The sequence below is a fragment of the Macrosteles quadrilineatus genome, unplaced genomic scaffold, assembly GCF_028750875.1.
Source record: "Macrosteles quadrilineatus isolate MER2022 unplaced genomic scaffold, UCM_ALF_1.0 Scaffold_6__1_contigs__length_79288215, whole genome shotgun sequence".
NCBI classification, from domain to species: domain Eukaryota; kingdom Metazoa; phylum Arthropoda; class Insecta; order Hemiptera; family Cicadellidae; genus Macrosteles; species Macrosteles quadrilineatus.
This window is the reverse complement of record NW_026542599.1, coordinates 20,983,104-21,005,589: the sequence shown is the minus strand read 5'-3', so window position 1 is coordinate 21,005,589 and position 22,486 is coordinate 20,983,104. Positions and strand designations below refer to the sequence as shown.

General features: G+C 33.9%; 1 protein-coding gene across 4 annotated transcripts in view; it reads left to right on the top strand.

Moving 5' to 3' along the window:
• Positions 1-22,486, top strand: part of LOC128996288 (voltage-dependent calcium channel subunit alpha-2/delta-3-like) — an 83,557-nt gene that overhangs the window by 39,740 nt on the left and 21,331 nt on the right. For 3 of the 4 annotated variants that reach the window (XM_054421507.1, XM_054421504.1, XM_054421506.1), the window contains exons 4-20: positions 5,285-5,468; positions 7,630-7,761; positions 8,734-9,005; positions 9,593-9,703; positions 11,280-11,472; positions 11,951-12,087; positions 12,349-12,435; positions 13,764-13,844; positions 14,648-14,722; positions 15,021-15,035; positions 15,413-15,517; positions 15,893-15,964; positions 16,522-16,663; positions 17,819-17,864; positions 18,319-18,461; positions 19,332-19,373; positions 20,067-20,160. In XM_054421507.1, the coding sequence (XP_054277482.1) occupies positions 5,285-5,468; positions 7,630-7,761; positions 8,734-9,005; positions 9,593-9,703; positions 11,280-11,472; positions 11,951-12,087; positions 12,349-12,435; positions 13,764-13,844; positions 14,648-14,722; positions 15,021-15,035; positions 15,413-15,517; positions 15,893-15,964; positions 16,522-16,663; positions 17,819-17,864; positions 18,319-18,461; positions 19,332-19,373; positions 20,067-20,160 (1,931 nt within the window). The remainder of the gene's footprint in view (positions 1-5,284; positions 5,469-7,629; positions 7,762-8,733; positions 9,006-9,592; positions 9,704-11,279; positions 11,473-11,950; positions 12,088-12,348; positions 12,436-13,763; positions 13,845-14,647; positions 14,723-15,020; positions 15,036-15,412; positions 15,518-15,892; positions 15,965-16,521; positions 16,664-17,818; positions 17,865-18,318; positions 18,462-19,331; positions 19,374-20,066; positions 20,161-22,486) is intronic. The other variant, XM_054421505.1, reaches the window with a different exon arrangement.

Genomic DNA, 22,486 nt, shown 5'->3' with positions numbered 1-22,486 from the left:
ATTATAAAAGTCGTAATACTTGTTTTTTGTGTGTTGATGATGGTTAATAATTAGTCTAAAATCTTTATATATTGCTTGTACGCATATTATTTGATCATATTCAATTTCACTTTCAAGCTTTCGTCAACAAAAACACCCATAAGGTAGGAGTGGGCTACACTTTTTAATTTTATTTATGAAATGTAAAACACTTTAAAGCAGAACATAATAGAAAAAACTATCACAAAAAGTGCAAATACTACACACGCTCAAAATTAATTTCAGAAAAGATTATAAATCAGTTGAAAACAATCTTTAAATGCCTCAATTGTGTCTTTTACATATGTTTTATAACCAAACAATATTCTCTTAGTACTAATTATTTAATGTACAAATAGTTAACGTACTTCACAAATATTCACTTGCTTAACATAAAACAAGCTAGATCCCATATCGGGTTGGCCTTTATTTTTAAGTTTCAAGACAAAGTTGATAGATATTCCAGACGAAGTTGCACTTTTTGCTCCAAAGTTTCTACAAGACCGGGTGTCGCCTAAGTTTCGTCGGTTTTGAGATATTGTGTGCGTTTTTTCCTTTTTATATGGTTCGCTTAGAAAACATCCTCTTTTACTCTTATTTCGGCCGAAATGCAGTAAAGAATATACAAAAGGGTATATTTATATTAACACGATAAAGTGGCCACTCTAGTCTACTCGAATTTTAATTTTACCCATCTAAATAAATAAGACAGTGTTAATCTCTTCATTATTAAAACCATTTGTATCCATCCAATATTTTAATGCTTACGACTGTATTAAGTTAGTTTTACCAAAAGGCTTCTCTAAATGTTCACTTTGCTTGGATCTAATAAATTCCAAATTCGACAGACTGCTGAGAAAATTCGGGCATTTTATGTATAACAACACAGGCATGAGGCTATCATACATTTTTTATGGAATTGAAAAGTGTATTTTGTATCTTGGTGTGCACATCATGCGTTTGGATATTTATAAGTAGTGAGCGGGGGAGCGATCTGGGGGTAGAATGCGGGACTTGGGCCCCAAGGTCCCAGGTTCAAATCTAACTGACCACCAATGGACTTTAGCTGTGATAATGCCACAACCCTCTACCCCTTGCGTGTAGGATCGTGCAAACAGATTCCTGGCCAGAGCATACAGCCTATAATGTGGTGTCCTATAATTGTCCAAGGAAGGGGAAAAGAAATAATGAAATATGTACGCAACTTTTATCTGTGTCATTGGTTTACAACTCATGCCAATCACGCTGTCAACTAATGTTACATTATTACGATAACGTTACTTTCAAAAATCGTGACTGTTATCAATCCAATCGTGCAATTTAAACGAGAAATCAATGTTGCAGTTATTAGCTTGATGAAAGTGAGTCATAATAATAGGTTGATGACATAAAATGGCTTAAACACCGTTGTGGCGTGACGATACGGCTAGGGTGGTCGTGGGGGAAATGGATGGTGGGTGGTGGGGAAAGAGAGAGAGGGGGGAGAGAGAGAAAGGGGGGGGAGAGAGGGAGAGAGAGAGAGAGAGAGAGAGAGAGAGGGAGAGAGAGAGAGAGAGAGTCCGGTGGAAGGGGGAATCGATTATCAAGGTCGCAGACATTTCCCCTTCAACCATTTCAACCCTTTGCCCCTCTAAAAAACACTAATCGCCAAGCCATTGCCCGCGATCATACTCATCAACATGCAGATGGTTAATTGCGATTGTTAAATAATGAACATTGGGTTCCAAAAATGGCTTCTTTACAAATAAGTCATCATATTACAGTAACGAGAGCAGGGTGTGAACCGTTTCCTTAAACTTAGAAAAATGCCAATTAGCAAATTACAAAATTTAATTAGGATACAGCCAGGAATATTAGAACAGAAACAATGGATCATTAACACAAACAAATGACGTCACTGACTGTAATGCCTATACTAATAGCTGTAACAGCTGATGGTTTGACAGTTACATTTTAATATACATAACTAGTGGCTTGTAGGGGCCATAGCCCCTAATTTAGACTAAAATAAAAAACCATATATAAAAATACATATAATCGAAATATGTTTTTAAAATTATCAATTGTATGTTACTTAAAATTAACAGTGTTTCTTGTTTTATATCTTGGGTTTCCTTCCGTTGGAGTAGTATATTAGTTGCTTCTAATGTGTCAATGAAATACAAAAGTAAAATAATGATTAAATCAATAACACAACATATTAACAAATGGAAACGTGCACACGGTTTGGCCTGAGCCCGGAGAACGACGAATCAGAGCTGAAATCATACAGCCAAACATTGCACATCGTTTCTAGTTTAAAATTGAAGATTTGTTTTGTAATCCTACGAATTCTGTTATAGTTTCCATTTTGAGAACCAAATGTAAAGTTTAATATTATTATTAATTATTATGAGGGCAACTCTTCCATTTCGCGGTAGTAAGTCTGAAATATATCTATGAATCTGTCCCTGAATTTTAAGACAGTACGGCCCATTTCCCGGAATATCTTTTTGTGTAGCGGAAAGCGATGCAAAAGCCATTGCACTGTTGTAAAGCCTTATTATTATTATTATTAGCCTCATGTTTTTTATGAAGTTCGAATCATGTAAAACAGTTCATTTAGTTCGTCCTTTAATTGTGGTTGTGGCATGTCCATTATGGCAACATGCGTTGAAATGTCCATTTGTGGCGTCCTCTGCGAAGTGAAATGCGCCACAATGCATGCAAGTGCTTTAGGAGGACCTAGATTGTGAGAAGCAACACTCAACTCATTTTCCAGCGTTCTTCTAAAGACAGGTTGTAAAACAGCTTCTGGATTTCTTTCACAGTTAGGCCCTACATGACGTTCTCTTTTGCATTTCTTAAGTCTGTTTAATTCCTGGACACTCTTCCACGTCTTGCATGTCTTTCCCTACCCTGTCTAGTTAGTTCACTCATTATAAAAACGAAAAACGAAAAACAAAAAAATAAACACAATTCATTTTGAAACATTGTTTACCAACATTGACTTTCGGAATCAATGTAAACATTGCAAATAAATAAGTAACAGCTGATAGAATGCAGACGTTTTTCAGTCCCCATGCATTTCTTATGGTGGATATTTTACGTTATATCTCGTTTTCTGGCAACTTTATGGGAATTCTACTATTTTTCCCGAGTCCCTGGGGTCAAGATCTTTAATTTAAGACCGCTCCCACTTTTCTGCGACTTACCAGACGTCCACAATTTTCTGGTAAAAATTTGGTCTTACAGAATTATACATATAGATATCATAGTACTTTTGGGCCAGTGACATCATTTGGTTTATGTTTATGAGCCATGCCGTTTCTGATCAAAATGTCATTGTATTCAGCCTAAGACCTTGCTACCGATTAGAGGCCAATAAGATTTAAATGTGTTGTCTCTCAAGGTTTGATGTAAAAAAATATGTTTATTGCTACATACAAATCACAAAATAACAATCGACTGATTACAAAACTATACACTAAAGTTAAACTCACCCAAAACAATATTTTAACAAAATATAAACAAAATACAAACGCCAGTAGTTGCAGTTACTTATTTTAAGTAAAAAGTATATCATATTAGTACTAAAGGTCGAAAAAGAAAGTGAAACCAGGTGGTAAATTGTTGGAGGTACGAGATAGGTAAAAAAAGAAGAATAGAAGGAGGGTGGAAGATAGGTTTAGTTAGGTTAAAGATGTTATGTGTTTTTTTTCAATAACACAAATGAAATTCTAAACGAAGTGAGAGGAAATGTTGGTATTAGTGGTAAACGATGGAACATTCTGACAAATAGTCTCCCGAGTCTTAACCAATTACCAAAGCTGAGAGGAATACCAAGTGGCCGATCTCTATCCTCCTCAGTTGCGTCTTATCCACTTACTTGGAAATGTAAAATCAATTCGCAACGTTCACTAGAGTGTTTACAACGTCGTATACTGTTTGCTTTTGTATTACTTTGAAAAAAATATTCATACACGGAATTTTTGTGGGTAGATATGGATTCTGGATTGAATTAGACCTGCAGATAATTTATGGTACTTACCTTTTGTATCACAGCTACCTTCAACTCCAGTCCAAGGCGTTCGAAGTGGCAACACTGTCAGTAGTGCTGTTTAACAATATGAATAACACACGATTAAATGAGAGGGCGCCACCTGTCTGCCATGTTAGCTTATGGGACGTCTGGTGCGAAACACTAAACAGCACTGCTAGTGCTACTGTACTACGTACGTTGAAAATTCTACCAGGTCGCGGCCTAGGAGGATTAAACATTATGTTAAACATTGATGTTTAATCCTCCTAGGTCGTGGCCTGGAGTTAAAGGGGGTTTTGTGCTTGTATCCATCAAACGTATTGTGGAAAAAATGTTAAGGAACATGGAGCGCACAAATTGGTCTTTAGGTTTTTTCCATTTTGATAGGTATATATTATATGAATTCACTGTATTATGTGGGCACTAAAATGCAGTATAATGTCAAAATGTATTTGTGTTGAGTTGATAAAAACTATCTGAGTATAAGTTGGGAACCTGAAAACATTGAACGAATTTTCTGGATCCGACTAGTACAAGATAGTCATGAAGAAAACAGTAAATAAAATATGTGTAGGATATTGTTTCTTTTAGTTACCATATTTTTATGGAACCTGTATGATTCTATAATTTACAGTAAAGCTTTATAAACACATTAAAAGTCTTGTTGATTGGATTCTACAAGTACTGACAGCAAGCAACTTTGTCTTGATGGTGGAAGTGTTCATATTGGGAATACTCATACACGTTTCACTCATTGTATTTTGTTTATAAATCCTCCTAAAAGAACATACTGTAAAGCAATTACGGATGTATGAGTTATTTCTCAAGTGTATAATGAATACTTGCATATCCTCTTCAGTTTTGGCTATTCCTAGGTTTTGGGTGTTATGGAGTCTTCATCTTCTCATATTCCTCTAAGATTTATCTTCCTTCGACATCTACCAAAGCATTTATTTCTTCTCCATATCCTGGTTATCTTCACCTCGGTTTACTTTTTTCAAGACTTCCTTTCAGTACCATCCCCTTTATTCCCTTTATATATGTATATTATTTATTACATGACTCCATTATCCTGGGAATTTTCTCATCTCTCATCCTTCTCTTTTTGCTGATTTATATATCTTAGCATTGCTTATCCTAATTCTAACTGTGATCCCTAGTTTGCCAAAGAAATATCCCCTCAATCTAAAGGACTGTTTTCCATCAATTTTGTTTAGATTCTCAAAAAGTGTTTCTCTTTTCCAGAGGATAATGGACTCTGCCGAGCAGGCAGCCCTTTCCCAGAAGATGGAAGGAGGGACGCCCAAATATCTCAACAGCCGAAGAATGGGGGACGATATTATGCTGATACCCAACAGACATTTTGATCAGCAGCCTGTAAACACCAGCTTCAGCAGTGTGCTGATGCCACAAGCATTGTCCGACTCAGGTTTGTAGTATTATTTTAGTAGGTAACATACCTTAGTATCATTACTGAATCAATATGATGAAAAATCGTCTATGAGTCCTTAGCAAAAGTTGCATAAGCTATGTTTTCTGTGGGTGGTGATGAATGGATGAGTTTTGGTGACTCGTTCACTGTGATCTCCCAGCTGCATCAGCTTATCTTACAAAATGGCTGTTGCTGTTTATTTTTTTTAATAACGTTTTATTGTTAACGCATATTCCAAATAAACTGTAAAGTTTGTTCTTAAAACGTGGGTTTACATATTGATAGAATTACTTAAAACCAAAACCAACCTCTTATGACTTCAGGAGAAAATTTCACCTACATTTCATACCGCACTAACGGCACCTTGTTTAAGAAAATATCCTTCTGCGTTACGTTTCAGGGTGGGAGGGGACTGGTGGTATGCAGCACAGATGGGGAGAACGAAGGGTTAAAAATTTCGACAAACGCGTTACGTAATTAATACTATAGACTTAGGAGAATTAAAAGGACATGTATGTGGACGGCCCCTGAGTTCAGATATAAACTGTTTTTGCTACACTACTTTAAATAACGTGCTATAAGTTTATACCCGGAACAGTTCCACAATCAATCAACAAATTTCTAGAAATTGTGGAACATCTTCAGTTATAATACTATTGTAGACTATATAATTGTTCATGTTTAATGTTTTCCTCTTTGCCTTTACTTCACCGTAACCTCCGGTCTTGCATTGTCTGTCGTCTGTTGAACGTGAACGTGAACGAACAGCTGACTGCGAGTTAACTGAGTGAATACTGAATGCTTTGTTATTGTTTTGATTGATATATTTGAAATGTTTTTACAAGTTAAAATTAAGTTACACCCAGTTAATTGTGTTTATTAGGAAATAAAGTTAGCAGTTGTGTTAAATTATCTTGTCAAATTGATTTTTTCAACATCTTTATTACCTTAAAGTTCTTAACCTAATTTAAAAACGTTTATCATGTCTATGACAACTTGGAAGTAAAATTGGTGGAAAGGGTCTAAAATTGTGTTTCTTTCTTAACAATCCTGTTAAGAGTAAAAAAAAGGTTTTCATAATGTGTTGTAGGCCTACTGTACCTGTTAGAAAACCATGAATCTAGAATACTTACTATCCATCTTCATAGTATTCATCTCCACACTGGCTCCACACTGGAACTGAAGAAGATGGAAATACGTTTACCATTTCACATTAGACTCTTACTGATCAAATCACGAGTGTTTCCCCACTTCAATTACTGTAATACTGTGGTTAATAATATGACCGTGGTTTTGGCAACAAAATTGCAACGAGCTCAAAATTACTGTATAAGATTTTTGTATGACCTTCGACGAGATGATCACGTTACACCGTATTATAAATTCTTCTCTCTTAAAACTATCCGATGTTAGAGAAATACGCGGATTAATATAACTCATTCGGCCATCGATTCAAAAATTCCAATAATCTTACGAACAATTTTTCATTTTAGGTGATTATTTTAGATGAAATAGGTGCAAGAAATACCCATGGCTCATCCAGCAACTTTCGAAATTCCTCACCATAAGACAACAGTTTATAATTGATCATTTACAGTAACAGCATTTCACCTTTGGAACTCCCTACCCTTCACCATCAGGAGCATAGAATCCCGTACCAGACTGACGGTGGCGCTGAAAGCGTACTACCTCGATCGGATGACTGTGGCTTGGCAGGATACGGCGTGTGTTAGGCCTAGGTGTAGCAAAGAGTGAATGTGTGTGTGTATTATTGACAAAGAATAAATCACTTTAGGTTTTTCTTATTATTGTGTTTTTAGTTTAAAAAGTGTTATAAAAATGTAGCCCATTGTTTAGTTTATATTTAGTACATAAAAGGTTAACTGTAAGAAAGGACCATGTGCTCCTAATGTTCGCCTCAATAAAAAGTATTTTCATTTCATAGTAATGTTAATGAATTAAAATTTAAAACACAGGTAATGGTTTAAATACAATCCTGATTCCCGTGAAGAAAGGCAAAAATACTGCAAAAAAGCTTTCCTTGCCGATTTTGTACCAAGAACCGAGGTACAAAATAATGTATCTTATTGTGCTTACCTTATATTTTCTGTACCACAGACCCCTAACAAATCAATCAAGCTCATTTGTTGTTTTTCAGATCCTCTAGTTGCCAACTCACTGAGATGGTCTGAGCATTTAGATCCTGTCTTTGTAAACAACTATGAAGTAGATCCTACACTCTCCTGGCAGTTCTACGGCAGCACTTCAGGGTTCCTGAGAAGGTTTCCAGGTAGGCCTACTGGCATTCAATAAGATATCGTCTGAGAAGGTACTGGTAGTAACTTATTTAATGTAAAAATAACTGTAATGTTGGATTTTTCATTTCTCAATTCTTTACTTGACTATGCATTTGACTATGCAAAACAAAACTGTTCTGACTAATTAGGAAGCTATCTTACTGTTAAAGTTTGTCTGTGTATGTTATTACCGTTTCACATATCTAACTATAATAAACATCTGGTTGTATGGTTTGAGCTTGTCTCACACACCAACAGTGTCTTTTCAACCTGTGTTCATTCCCCCCTCTGTTTATCTCCAACCATTAAACATTAGTGTCTAAGTTTTTAAGTCACTTTAAGTGATTGAATAGGCATACTTTAAAAAAAAATATGTTGGGACTGTTAAAAATCTTGAAATAGGGGCAGAACATTTTTAAAACACAAGGGGTTTCCTAAGAGTTTAAGGTAGGTTACATTGTTAACATCTAGCCTTGACTATAAACTTAAAGTAAATGAAACTAAGATTTAAGAGACGATTATAAAGCAAGTTCCGTTTGATTCTGTCTACATTGATCACTAGATGCTACCCTGTTCTAGTTGTTGGCTTGAGTAAAGTTCAGGTTTACAATATCTGCACCACTGTCAAACTCTTTAGGTGGTTGATTTGATTATTGCAGCTACAATGTTTTGTAGGTATAGGTACCCAACATTAGTACATCATCAGGTCCATCCCTCAAAGTTGAGGTTGTCGTAGTTTTACAAGTATAGTATAATGATAATAAAACAGCTGTAGTCTTACTAAATTACACATTATCATATGACAGGAGCACACCAAACCTTAACTTTGCTTGGGTTAACAATCCAGAGGCTATTCCATCAAAAAAAATTTGCTTAAGATAGAATTTTTACTTTGCTTTTCTTTCCAATCTCTGAAACAAACCACTCAAACACTCGCAGAAATTCACCTTGAACAACTTTTCCAGCGATGAAGTGGCCAACCGATGAAGTTACCCCAGTGCAAGACCTGCACAACTTCCGACTGAGCAATTGGTTTGTGGGGGCCGCTGATAGTCCCAAAGACGTTGTGATTCTTCTGGACACCTCAAGTTCTATGACAGGTCTCAACAAACAACTGGCGAAGGCTGTTGTCTCGACAATACTCGACACTCTCACTGACAATGACTTTGTCAATGTGTTCACCTTTTCTGAAATGACGCAGGAACTTCTTCCGTGTTACAAAGACATGCTTGCACAGGTAAGACGTGTATGAGATTATAGAACAGGTTTGGGGTTTCCAACGTGGAACACTATTTTGGTTTCCTATAGTCTCTTAAGAAGACTAAGTTCTGTCTTCCAAGGAAGTCTATCCTTCTTTAAGAGAATGGAGACATTTGTTTAAATTGTTTATTTGGTTCAACTATGAGGGAACTATAACAGACAATGATTTTTTTCTTGTGGATGGATCCTTTTGGCTCTAGTATTGTCTGAAGAATGTACAAAGCCACAAAATCTAAGAAATCCACTTTGTCTTCCCCTAGAGTTTCTGGGGAATTACCTTCCTCAAGCAACTACCATCCTGGTGTTTGTATTTTCTACAGACCAGCGAACAAACAATATTTCATAAAAATTTTTCTAAGCTGACTCATTAAGGTAATAAATCTATAAAAGAATATCTTTAAACAATAAGCAAACTATTTGTTCACTGATATACTTTCAACCTGTGTCCACACATAAAGTATATCTTCATTCTTTATTTCAGTTATAGCGCTTAGTGGATAACATGCAATTTGTCTTACTATCCTCAAGTTATCATTTTTTTCCACAATGAATTTTTCTTTCCAGGCAACCGATGCAAACAGAAGAGAGTTGAAATCTGGTTTAGATAACGTCAAGTCTGAAAATATCGCAAACTTTACTGGTGCTTTTGTAACTGCCTTTGAAATTCTACATAAAGTAAGTTTAACTTATTCATGTATTCTTCATACATAATATTTTTATTTTTATTATTTGGTAGGTACCGTACTTTACATTGAGTACCTATTATGAGTAAGCCTTTGATTTCAGAAGCCAGAGAGTTAAACAGTTTTTTACTCTTACAATTTCACTCTCTTGAATATTGCCTACAATTTTCATACAACTTTATGTAAAGACTATAAAAGTACCTACTCAAAGGTACCATAAGATCTACGTATTTCTAAACATTTTTTTTATGTTAAATATTGACATAAAATGTTTTTACAATAGGTAAACATAGAATTGGATGTACTGTATGTCTTCCTGCACCTTTTTGTACATTTGAACCTTAACTGTGAACATATGATAGAGTAGATATATGAAAGCTGTTACAATAGCGATTGATTTTTGACCAGCGACTTCTGTCACGGACAAGAGAGATTCAGTCATCATCAGACCCAATCAGCTGATTGTCAGTCTCCCTACGGAAATATTCCCGATTCTTGTATTGTTCATATATAAACCTATAGTATTCATGCAAATTAACCCTTTCTAGCAACGATATATCGTCTTTTTCCGGAAAAGTGCTATGGAACGATGTATTGTTGTTAGCGTTTCATCCGAAAAGCGCAAAGCGACAATATATTGTGCCAGCGTGACTTTCGATCTTGTGAGTTTAAATGAGCATATCGGTTGACTTGGTTGTAGTTTCGAAACAGCGATGGTTTCTTTCGATTCCTCTTATGATCGAGGCCCGATAGCACTTTTTAGATGAGAAATTTTATTCTTACCGATTTTTTTTCTTGCACACTACACTTTGCCCCGGTGGCAATCCTAGCACTTTTCGGACGAAATAAGTAAATAACTCTAGCATTTTTGGAAAATTACAAAGAAATATTCTAGCATCAAAAGGGTTAGTTAATTAATTATCAATTATCAATAATTCATTGAGATGGAAACGCCACCTAGGTGCTTATTTTAATCCATATGTAAGCGAAGGATGGGTGTAGGATGGTGTGAGATGATCTGTATAGCTTTGCTACGGTCTAAGATCAGCTGTTTCATCAGTCAGTATCATTATTAAAGTAAAGCCCAAATGATCAGGATCAGCTGGGTCAAGTTTCGAACCATCAAAAAGCTCCTGACTTTTCTCAGGATCAAATACTTCCCTTGTAGAATAGTAGTCTTTTGGGAATGCCCTGATGATTGAACTCTATCATAGCCTAAACATTGGTCTGTATAGTTGTTCATATAATTTTTATGCTTTATTGTGGCATAAGGGTGTTTTCTTTGCCATCCTACACCAAGAGGTGTTTTGTATCAATATAAGTACCTTTAAGAAAAATCACTCAAGTCTTTGTGGATATGAAAGGGATTGAACCTACCACTCTCAAACCAAGTCCCAGATGCTAACCAATATGATAGCAACATACTTTGTTGTTTGCTATACAAGTTGTTGATGAATCAAAAACATATATTACAACAGAGTTACAAATTACAAAACACTTTTTTTTATCATTATATGAAAACTCCTAGTAGATCTTTCGACTTTCTAACCGCTGTTTGATCTGCGCAGTACAACCGCACCAGCCAAGGTTGTCAATGTAACCAAGCTATCATGCTGGTGACTGACGGACCTTCCAACGGCTTTCAAGACGTGTTCAAACAGTACAACTGGCCGCACATGCCAGTGCGGGTCTTCACCTACCTCGTTGGCTCCGACGCCTCCAACGCCAAGGAGATGCATTGGATAGCTTGCAACAACAAAGGTGAAATTTGTTTGTTTGTTAGAAAGTAAAAATAGTTATTTATTTATTTTTTTTTTGTTTGAATCATGGTTAAATACCCAGTATTGTTTGAGTTTTTTTTTAATAAATCAATATATATATTTTTAATTTTAACTAACCTCTTGCTATGCTTGGTATGTTATGCACATGCCTGAGGCGTATATGATGTGTTCAATCTTAAAAAAAGCTACCAATATCTAACAAAATATTGTCAACGAACCTTTTGCTAAGCAAAGAGACAATTTAAATGTCCAGTTCGATCAGAACTATTCTGGTTAAGTTGTGTCAAGGAGTGCTTTAACTTTGATGGTAATAATATAATATTATTTACCATGTTTTAGCTTTCTTTGTTGTTTATTATTTATTTACTCGCCACATTTTCCAATATCACTTACAAACTACAGTTTCTTTAAGAATATGTTTTTGCCATATATTAATTAAATGTAATTTTACTCTACAGGTTATTATGAACACGTCAAAGCGCCAGGAGAAGTTATAGAAAAAGTATTGAACTACGTAAAGGTGCTGGCTCGACCCATGATTATGTACCAGAGTGACCATCCAGTATATTGGACCCCAGTCTACGCTGGTGGAAAGGTAAAAGATCTAGCTTAGAATAAACCTGATATTTATTTGGAGAATGCTGGGTAGCCTATTTTGATTTTTGGAAATTCAAAAATATGGTTCCGGCTGTAAATTCACACTGGAAGAACTGAATGTTCTGACTGATGTAGGACCTACTGGTATTGTCTAAAAAATGTTTTTCATAGTTTTAATCTATGACTTTTTAGAACAATATGCTTTACTTAAGATCATTTTTACGTGATTTAATAATTATTTAAAAAAATATTTTTTCAGAGCAACACCCTTCTAACGAGCTTAATAAAAGAGGGAGAATTAATGACAACAGTTTCAACACCTATTTTTGACAGGAGAAATCATTCGGTGAGTATACAAGTATTGATAAAAGTTATAGTCGTGTCTATAGCACAATAAGAGTTGATAATATTTTATGTATGCAAGCTTAACTGTACTTACAGTACTAATAATTTTGCCCTGCTTTAAGGGAGACACATATTTTAGTCTACAACTACAAACTAATAATACCCCTGCCTCGTCACTGTATTTTACTAACAAAGACCTTTAATTTGATGTACATATCAACATGCTCTTACATTTAAGACTTTCTTCTGACTCCGAGTGGAGCATCATCCTAAGGAGGTAGTGATTTTTAAATAATGTTTTAGAATGGCTTTTATGACCAGTAACTTTGTTCCAAGTTTGGTAGCTCGTTTTAGCGAATTTCCCTATAGGGAAGTAGCTATTACCGTAGGTGGCACGGTAAGACGTAGACCCGGGACCGATTTACTTTTTCATTTTGATGTCCCCAGAGGCCAAAAACACCATTCGTTCAAATTTTTATATATGTATATATATATATATATATATATACGTCCGTGAACGCGATAACTTGAGTAATTTTTGTCCGATTTTGATGAAATTTGGTTTAAAGGTGTAAAGCGGGATAAACTTGAATGAGTTCGCGAACCAGCACGATCGGACCATGGGAACGGGGCTTTACGGGGGGTTTTATGGGGTAAAAATTGGTTTTTCTCACTTTTGACCCTCAAAACACAAAATTTCCCGATTTCTTTTTAGACCTTTTTAAAGAGCTTAAAAAAACAAATAATTTAGTATATTAAAGTATTTCTGTTCGATTATTAGTAACGGAGAAAATAAAAAAAATTTTAAATTTAAAATTCCCATGTTATTCTTATGGAGAATATTGTCAAATGTTGTAGTTTGCTTGTTTATGGATATATTTTGATCAAACTTGGCAAATTTATTTATTTTGTACTAAGCTATCAATATTTTACTCAAAAACACTTTATTAGTTTCCTTGTAGCAGCAAACCTAGGTACTCGTTAAACCTAATGTCATTAAAATATATTTAACTGAAAATCCAATTCAGACAAATGGAAATTCGCTTAGTCGGCAGGTTTGCTGCGGCGGGGGTATTTTTCTTAATCGTAGCTGTACAAGGGTTTACTTCAGTACAAGGATGAACTGTTCTGACTGATAAAAAGTTGTGGTAGTGACCAGGTTATGAACCCACAACATTGCTGCCTTGGGTCTGAAGTCCGTGGCGCTACCGAGTAACTGACTCAGCTTTAATTTTGTTACCTAAAAGAATTTAAATTTAGCTACCCATAACTATATATTTGGTTTACTTCACTATGAAGTGATACTAAAATTTACTTTTTTGTGTTTAGGAAAGGGCAGCAAACCTGTTAGGCGTTGTTGGGACTGATATTCCTATCAGACAACTAGCAAAGCTAGTGCCTCCATATAAGGTGAGTTTCGTATATTATTATCTACGAAAAACATTATATATGTCCACTAACATACACAAATATCATGTATTCATTTCCAGCTAAAACAGACAACACATAAGTTATAATCCAGCCGATTAGTTTTAACAAAATCAAAGAAGTTTAGAAAGTACTGTAGAACCATTAGAACTGAAACTATTGCAGTCACAAAATGAACAATGTCTGCATTGCCAACCTTTTTAGGTTGTGTTTATTTATAGTTATTGATTTATTTATTCCTAATTTAATTCCCTTTTTCTTCTAAAACGAGGAAAGTATTATAAACACAAGGTATAGAGGTAAGTATAAACACAACAAAGTTACAAAAATCCATTTTGTTGATAAACGGGCAAAGACAGCACAGTATAAGGAAAAGTAGAACGTGTGAAATACCTAATCAAAGATACAGCTGATAAGGCTGACTGTTCCCGCCAACTTTCTTACAGAGCTGTCCACCATATTTTGGTGGGTCTCGCCATCAAGCTTTGTCCTAGGACTCCCCATAAGTTTTAAACCCGACCTGATTGGAAAACTATTCAAACCCTCTATCTGGGGCTGTCTCCTGGCCAGAATATACGCCTTAGATCGCTCGGCCATCAATAATATCAAACAGTGTGTCTTACATAGTTATTTGCAAGACGATGTTTGTTTCTCACTCTCGATGGATGATGATTTATAGCTTGGATGTTTAAGAGTTTAAAATTGTTTAAACTTGTCAGCACGCTTTTAAAAATGTTCCATTTGAATTCTACAGAAATATTACCTAACAAACTGTTGAATTTCAGTTAGGAATCAACGGGTACTCGTTCATTGTAAACAACAACGGACATGTTCTATACCATCCAGACCTTCGTCCTTTGGTAAGTCTAGTCAATAGTTTACTCGTAGTGTATTGTTGGTCAATAGTTTACTCAGTATGTTTATAACACAATATCATTGACTATATTAGTTAACTAACTCACTTTTTCATTCTTGAACGTCTTTAGCATTGTTCTCTAAATTTGTGTTATTTCCCATTATTTTATTACCATTATTTAGTTATTACTGCTTTTGTATTTAAAAAAATGTAATCAAGCTTACACAAAAATATTAATTTGCAATGTTTATGCACTGCACTGTTTCTAAAAATTAACGGTTGTTTTGTTTTATTTCTTTTAGTTGAACAAGGATTTGGTGAGTACTGTAATAACTATACAGATTATTTAGTTATTGAACTAAAGCCCTCTCATTTTTAGATAGTTATTTTATTTGTTAATGTGAAGCAATATATACGTGCTTCATAAGGAAAACTTAGAGCTGAACAAACCTATTTCCTTTTAAGGATTTAATCCCTGGTAAAATAAAACATGTTTGATCGATTTTGGATTATAAGATAAAGGATTCTACTGCAATAGTACACATCCCACTTCTGAATAGTCTATTTTGTCAACACAGGGGCCTTGCGGGAAATATATTTAATAAATAATACAATGCACACACTGTGTATTTTATTGGAAATAAGTCTAATTAATCTTATAATAAAGTTTAGAACACACTGCTTTTTGTTACAGTTTGTTGAGACACTGAAGCCAAATTACAACAACGTAGACCTCAGCAATGTAGAGCTGGTCGATTCAGAAACTGTCGGCTACGAGAACAACACCCAATTAATGTTTGTGAGTGTCGGACGTATTTTAAGATAGCATTAGATATTTTAAATGTACTTTGTAAAAAGACTGAAAAGGAAAAATATTAAAAATTACTCTACTCGTCATTAGGATATCTCAGTGAATAGTTTTACAAATGTGTAGGCACCTTTGCGTGAAAATTGACAAAATCAACACAAGTAATTCGCCATTAGGTAAATATTCGGCACTTGGCAAATGCTGCATATTCAAGCCTGCCTTATGGCTATCGTTCCATTCAACAATTATCCTTCACCGAATTCGCTCATTAAACACTATGTTGTGTTATTCTCATAAAAATCTTATCTTTAGAACAGATCAAGTTATTGAGTGATTTAGTTACCATAAAAGTGTAATTGTTTTCAGCTCCGTAACGATATGATTGACCAGAAGGAGGGGGAGTCGGAGTTGAAAGTTAAAGTTCACTACGACGATATGGTAAGTTCCATGCTGACAGTGTCAAATTGTATTGATCGTACTTACTCATTACAACTCAAAGTGAAGAAAATATTGAAAACTAACAATAATTGGAAAAATACTTTAAACAATTATTTTGTTATTTAAAATAAAGTGATGTGTGTATTTCACTATAGTTGTGTTGTTGAAGTTATTTCACAATAAGTCTTAAAAATAATGTGACTATAGTATACAAATGTTTTTACAAAAGTAACCATTCTGTCAAACAAAAAACGGAGCGAACCAAACAAAGCAAATTTAAATTAGTTCTAAAAAAAATCAAACAAAGAAATCCAAACAAAGTATAAATTAACTACCTAAGATCTAGAATTAACTAACCAAAACTGGACAAATACATCTAGACAAAAAAACACATTCGTAAAAAATACCACACAGTTAGCAGACCCTTTACCAAAGATGCCCATCAATTTTATTCATACACAATTGTAAACCAAACATGATAAAAGTATAAAACTAAACCATCAAATGGAACAAATTATTATTACATTCATAATAAATGTGGCATTCTGGTTTTCCAGAGAAGAGTCACGATAAGGAGACAAAAGTATTTCTACCATCCGATTGACGACACTCCCTTCTCCCTGGGCCTTGCGCTACCCGATGGTTACGGGATGTACGAGGTTTTGGCCGAGGAGGAGATCAAGTTGAGTCAGATAAACGGTGAGTAAATCACGAGGAAAACATTACAAGCCTAGGCTAGACAGGAGACTCAAACATATCCTGGATTTTTGGTGCATATCGCCCTGGGTTGCAAACAGCTGCCCCCTCCCCCCACCCACTCCCCACAACCCAAGATTCTGGAAAACTTTAAAAATTAAAATAGCACAAGCTATTTAACGCTATTTGGACTGATTTGGATGTTTGAAATAATATTTATTAAAATTTGTGTGTTTTCATGTTTTTTTTTACCCCTAAACAATTTGGCACTTTTTATTTTATAAGCCCAGTTAGTCTGTTAGTCCGTATACAAAATGGAACCTGGTTGACAGTTGCCTGTGTTCTTGTTTGTAGACTATGACACACAATCCAATAGAGGTGACTGTCAAGATAAATATTGATTGATGTTCTGTTCTTGAAACTGAGTCCTCAAACAATTTAATTATTCATATTGCACTTATAGACTTATAAGTGTTTCACTAGAAAGACACACAGCTTTTAAAAACCACTTAAAAATTTGTTCACCACTTTAAAATATAATTTGCAAGTTTAATGTATCAAAATATTTAAATTACATTTCTTAAACGTAATGGTCCCAAAGCTTGTATGAGAATGTTACCTCCGAGCTTCTTTCACCCCTTGCGCACATTTATACGCCCAATCTCTTTCCTCAATTTACGTCCGTCTACTGGCGGTGGTCTTCAATAGCAATTGACGATTGAGACCACAAAAATCAAATTACAAAACACAAATCGGTGGGGACGCAACTTTACGGGTTGTCAATTTTCTTTTACGACATTTGTTTTGTATGACCAAACTAAAAACTAATCTTTCCATAGGGGTGGGGACCAGCTAGAATAGTACCGTTAGTGAATGTATTTAGGATCATGATGTTGATCTCGAATTTAAATTAGCTTGCTTCATTGCGACGGGTAGCTTGACGGGGACCTAAATTTATGTAAAGTCCTCGTATTTAATATACTTTCATTGAAGTTTAAACTGAAATAAAAGCTTTTAATGGTTAATTAGGAAGACTAACTGTTTGACAATGTTATCAAATCAAATCATGTTATTAATTTTCAATGTTATACTGCTTAAGAAAATAAATCTTAATTACAAGTTATTGTAATAACAATAACTATATTTTTTGTTTTTTAGTTACCGAGTATTTCAAGGGAAACAACTGGAGAGTCCATCCTGATTGGTAAGTAAAAGAGTTTTAAATTTTTAACAGTTTGACATTGTACGGTAACTTCATAGACATGGTTGAAATAAGTAATTTATATACATATATAACAGTTTAACACTATATAATGAAAATATTGCGCAGAGAAGGGTAATATTTTTGTGTAGAGGTATCTGAAAATAAAGTGGTGTCTTCAAGTGTTTCCATCATTCATAAACCAATCGAACAATTTAGCTGAGATTTTACAAAGATTTAATTTTATTAATTAAAAATCTTTGTAAAGATTGTGGAGATAAATAAGTATAATATTACGTTTATGAAAGAGGATTTTGCCTTTCAGATGGTTAAAAATACATTTTAAAGTGTTATATATTACAATTTAAGAGCCCTCTACCTTAACACCTGTTACAAGATAGGTACTATTTTACCCCCCTCCCATAAAAAATGCCTGATAAGGTTTTACATGTTTTAGGGTGTATTGTGAGTACAACTACCCCAACGAGCATTACTTCACCACCCCAGAGGAGCAAGTGATACACTTTCTGTCACGTACACGAAGACCGGGCTGGAAGTGGATGTCCCTCCGCCCGCGGTCGCCTCACAGGAATAACGACGGTCAGTTACAACCAGTCCACATAGTAGCATGACTATTGGATACTAAAGCCAATTTTTCAATCAAATAGAACATAGTTAAATGAGATGCTCCGAATGTGTTTCTATAAAAAATATATTCTCTCTTTAATTTTGTTTTTTACTTTCATACATTATAAATGATTATATATAAGGATATTTTAGTTTACAGTTTTTTTTCCTTTCAATTTGGCTTAGTTGAAATGTTGGTGAATAAGATCAACACATTCTGTGTGACTCAATTCAATTTCATTAATTTGTTTCTCGAAAACTGGCAACACCTTTATAGGAATGAGTTGAATTTTACTTTCCATAGTTAAAGTTGTAGACTGTTTCCAAAGTTCTTTAAAGTTTCACGAAAAAGACTTTAACCACTACTCTTTATACTTTTGGTATTGCCAGAATGTTAATTAATAAATAAATCCTTGATTGTTGCTCATTGAACCATTACTAATTGTTGCGTTTGTATTATTCATCTACAATATTGTTACTCCAGTTTTAAGGTACCTGAAAAAGTTTTTTTACTGCTCATCGTCAAAACTTGATGGGATCAAGAGTTTTTCCTTCCTAAAAAACAATTAACAAACAAACAAAAGAACAAGTATTACAGTTAAAAGTAATGTCTAACACTTTGACAATTGGCAGTGATTATAAAAGAAAAAATAGTAGGTAGTGGTAAACAACAATGTTAAGATTGAATTTTAAAAGGATCAAATCCTACTCAGAAGAAAGATATTTTACCACAATTCTTGATCCTTATTTATTTATAAATATATTCCACATTTACCACAGTCTTACAAATTTATATTTTTAAATAAATCTTACTAACACATATTGTTTTATCCTTTTCTACAGGTCATGCAGGAGCCAAAAGGATGGAAAGGGATTCCTACTATTGTGAGTAAATAAAAAATGCTGTTTTTAAACTCATAAGTACCAATGAATACAAACCCTTTAAGAAGCGAAATGCTTATGGAAAATAGACAGACTGGTATTTTGCTGTCGAAATGAGCTTCGTTCGGCCGCTGTTACAATCACTCGCACGGCGGCCTTGATAGTCTACATTGCGGCCGCCGCGGGAAATGTCGAAAATTCAATTACTTTCAGACTAAATTTTTCACAATTGCATTGCACTTGTTAATGGGTTTGTATTCATTGTAAGTACCCTAATTTAGAGGTAATCCTCAATACTTTTAGTGTTTTAAAAGTAAAATAATATTATCGTTTTTCATCGTTCAAAACTGTTGATATTCAAAACAACAAAATATATTATATGAAATTATTTTAATGAATGACTACAGAACCCACATCAAAACATTGCTGTACAAACAGGTGTTTGTTTATCTAGTTAAAAGCAGTGTGTGGTGTTACTTATTTTTCAATACTCTGTTAGAACATAATAAATACAGTTTTTTCATTAGAAAGTACACACATCTGTTTAAACTGCTTCTGCCTTTTTACCCATGACGGATACAAGTGGAAACTCAACAACGTTCACTGGTGATTTCACCCAACCCATTTGTTAACCCAAAATTTTACTTGAAAATCATTCCGAACACGTTCTTGGCTAACCACTAATTACGTTTACAGGTGACAAAACCCTGATGCAGTCTTTGGTGTTTGACGCGATGATTACGCACGACATCCAACGAGCGCCAACCTCTACACTTAAGGAAGACAAGCAGTAAGTATCTCGATGGTGATGGCGGAATGTTTAGATGTCTAGGATAGAAACACAAAAGCACCGCTAAATCACTTTTCAATAAATATTTCAAACTGTTCTGTGTCTAACTGAAGAGAGATTTGAGATTTTTACTGTGATGAATGTCTAGGGTAGTAAATCACAATAAAAGCAACGCTACAAATTTTTTTGAAACTTTAAGATCCTTCAGTACTTAGTGTTTGAATTTGACTAAAGAGGTGGCTAAAGATGGGGCCCAAAAATTTAAGGGACCACTGATATCAAGTTTTTTTTTTTTTTAATTATTGATTTAATAAAAAATCTACGAAATTTGTATAAAATTGAAAATAAATTATACCCACTACTATAAAATTCTTATATGTTTAAATATTTTTTCCAAAATACTTTATGAAGCTTCTTTATGAAGTGGTAGTTGAGTGAATTTCCTTTATCAATTTGTCAAATTTAACTCCTCATATATACAAGATGTAAATTATTTCTTCACCTTTGCAGTCTGAATGATTTTTTGTCTGTTTCAACTCAACATGGCAAATTATTCAACTAATGAAAAATTGAGAAAACAAAAGCAAAGAGCTAAATGACCCAGTGATCAAATTTATTTAATTTTTATTCAGTTTGTTTCAAAAATTATTATGTAAAATTAAAATATGAAATTTTGCACTGATTACTACCGGAACTGGAAACTTTTTTAGGAAATGTTAATTTAGTAATATTTATTAGTTAAATTTGGTCACTGTGTTGTAAATACATTTTGTGATTTTGTGATGTAGAATGATTAAGCCTAACCTTTTTATATATTAGGTTTCTACTCTCTATAAATTTATTAAACAACAACCACAGGTAGTTATCGGAATATGTGCATTTTAAAACTGAAATTTATTTAAAATTGTTCCTAATAATACTTGCCTGACAATGACAATCCATAGTTTGCTAGTTTGTTCCTGAGAAAAGTTAATAGTTTTGATGATTTGAGACTGAGCCCAGTTTTCTCAATCCATTAATTTATTGTTAGTCAATTAATTGTGTTTAGTCTTATTAGAAGCTCAAATGGCCCAGTTTAGTCTTATTAGAAGCTCAAAAAGCCCAGCTTAGTCTTATTAGAAGCTCAAATGGCCCAGTTTAGTCTTATTAGAAGCTCAAAAAGCCCAGCTTAGTCTTATTAGAAGCTCAAATGGCCCAGTTTAGTCTTATTAGAAGCTCAAATGCCCCAGTTTAGTCTTATTAGAAGCTCAAATGGCCCAGTTTCAAATCATCTAAACCGGCTGACCTTTATCAGGATAAAACTATCAACTTTCACAAGCACTTGTGTGTTAGTATGTTTTATCATAAAAAATAAAAAAACATATCAGTATAAACTATAGTGGTACAATGACATTATTAGCTTTTGCTTTTTTTATCCAAACTAACCACTGTTAATTACTTTGTATTTATTTTTACATTTCAAAGTAAATGTTCTTTATAAACACTACTATTTCACACAATAGTGTGTAATTTGTTGGATTTTGTTTTTTTAAAAATACCCCTTTACTTACATCTCATTTAGCTTATAAGGAATATTTTTTTAACATATTTATTTGCTGAACGAGGATGGTAAGTGGTCGTATAAAAAAGTCTCCATTTTGCTAAAAACTTTTTTTCTATGTGAATTTTATAATCTGTCTTATGAGTTGAAAAAAATATAGCTAACATTAATAAACTCTTCATATATTTATTTCTCTTTAGGGCTAATAAGCTAACTATATTAGCTTATTCCCTAGGTACATGGAAAATTCACTAAATGTATTTTTAAACTAGCAGTGGATTTTTAATTGCATCACTTGAATCCACTGCAGAAAAGTTGAAGATTGTAATGTATTTTATAACCACTCCAATGTCAGAATTATAGGCTATGGGGAACCCATTATACCCATTTACTTGGTCGCTTTACTAATTAAAACAGCAAAATAAATAAATATACTTCGTACAAATGTTCTTAACTGAATTTGAATGTTGTGTGGCTAAGCTAGACAAAACGTCTGTTACTCTCTGGACAGCTCTCATATTTACATGAAATATATTTGATACACTTATACATTTTAAACATATTTTAAATTATAATAATTTAAAGTTGTGTTTTTGTCAGTGTAGAATGCAGGAACTAAGATGTTTATTTAAGAAATATAAATCGCAACAGATGAATGACTTGTTAACTTTACACCATACTGTTCAAAACACCCCATTGTGTGTATATAATATGTTAATGCTGTAGTGTAATCAACAGAATATAGAATATAAATAAATAAATGTAATGATTACAAATTGTGTCTGC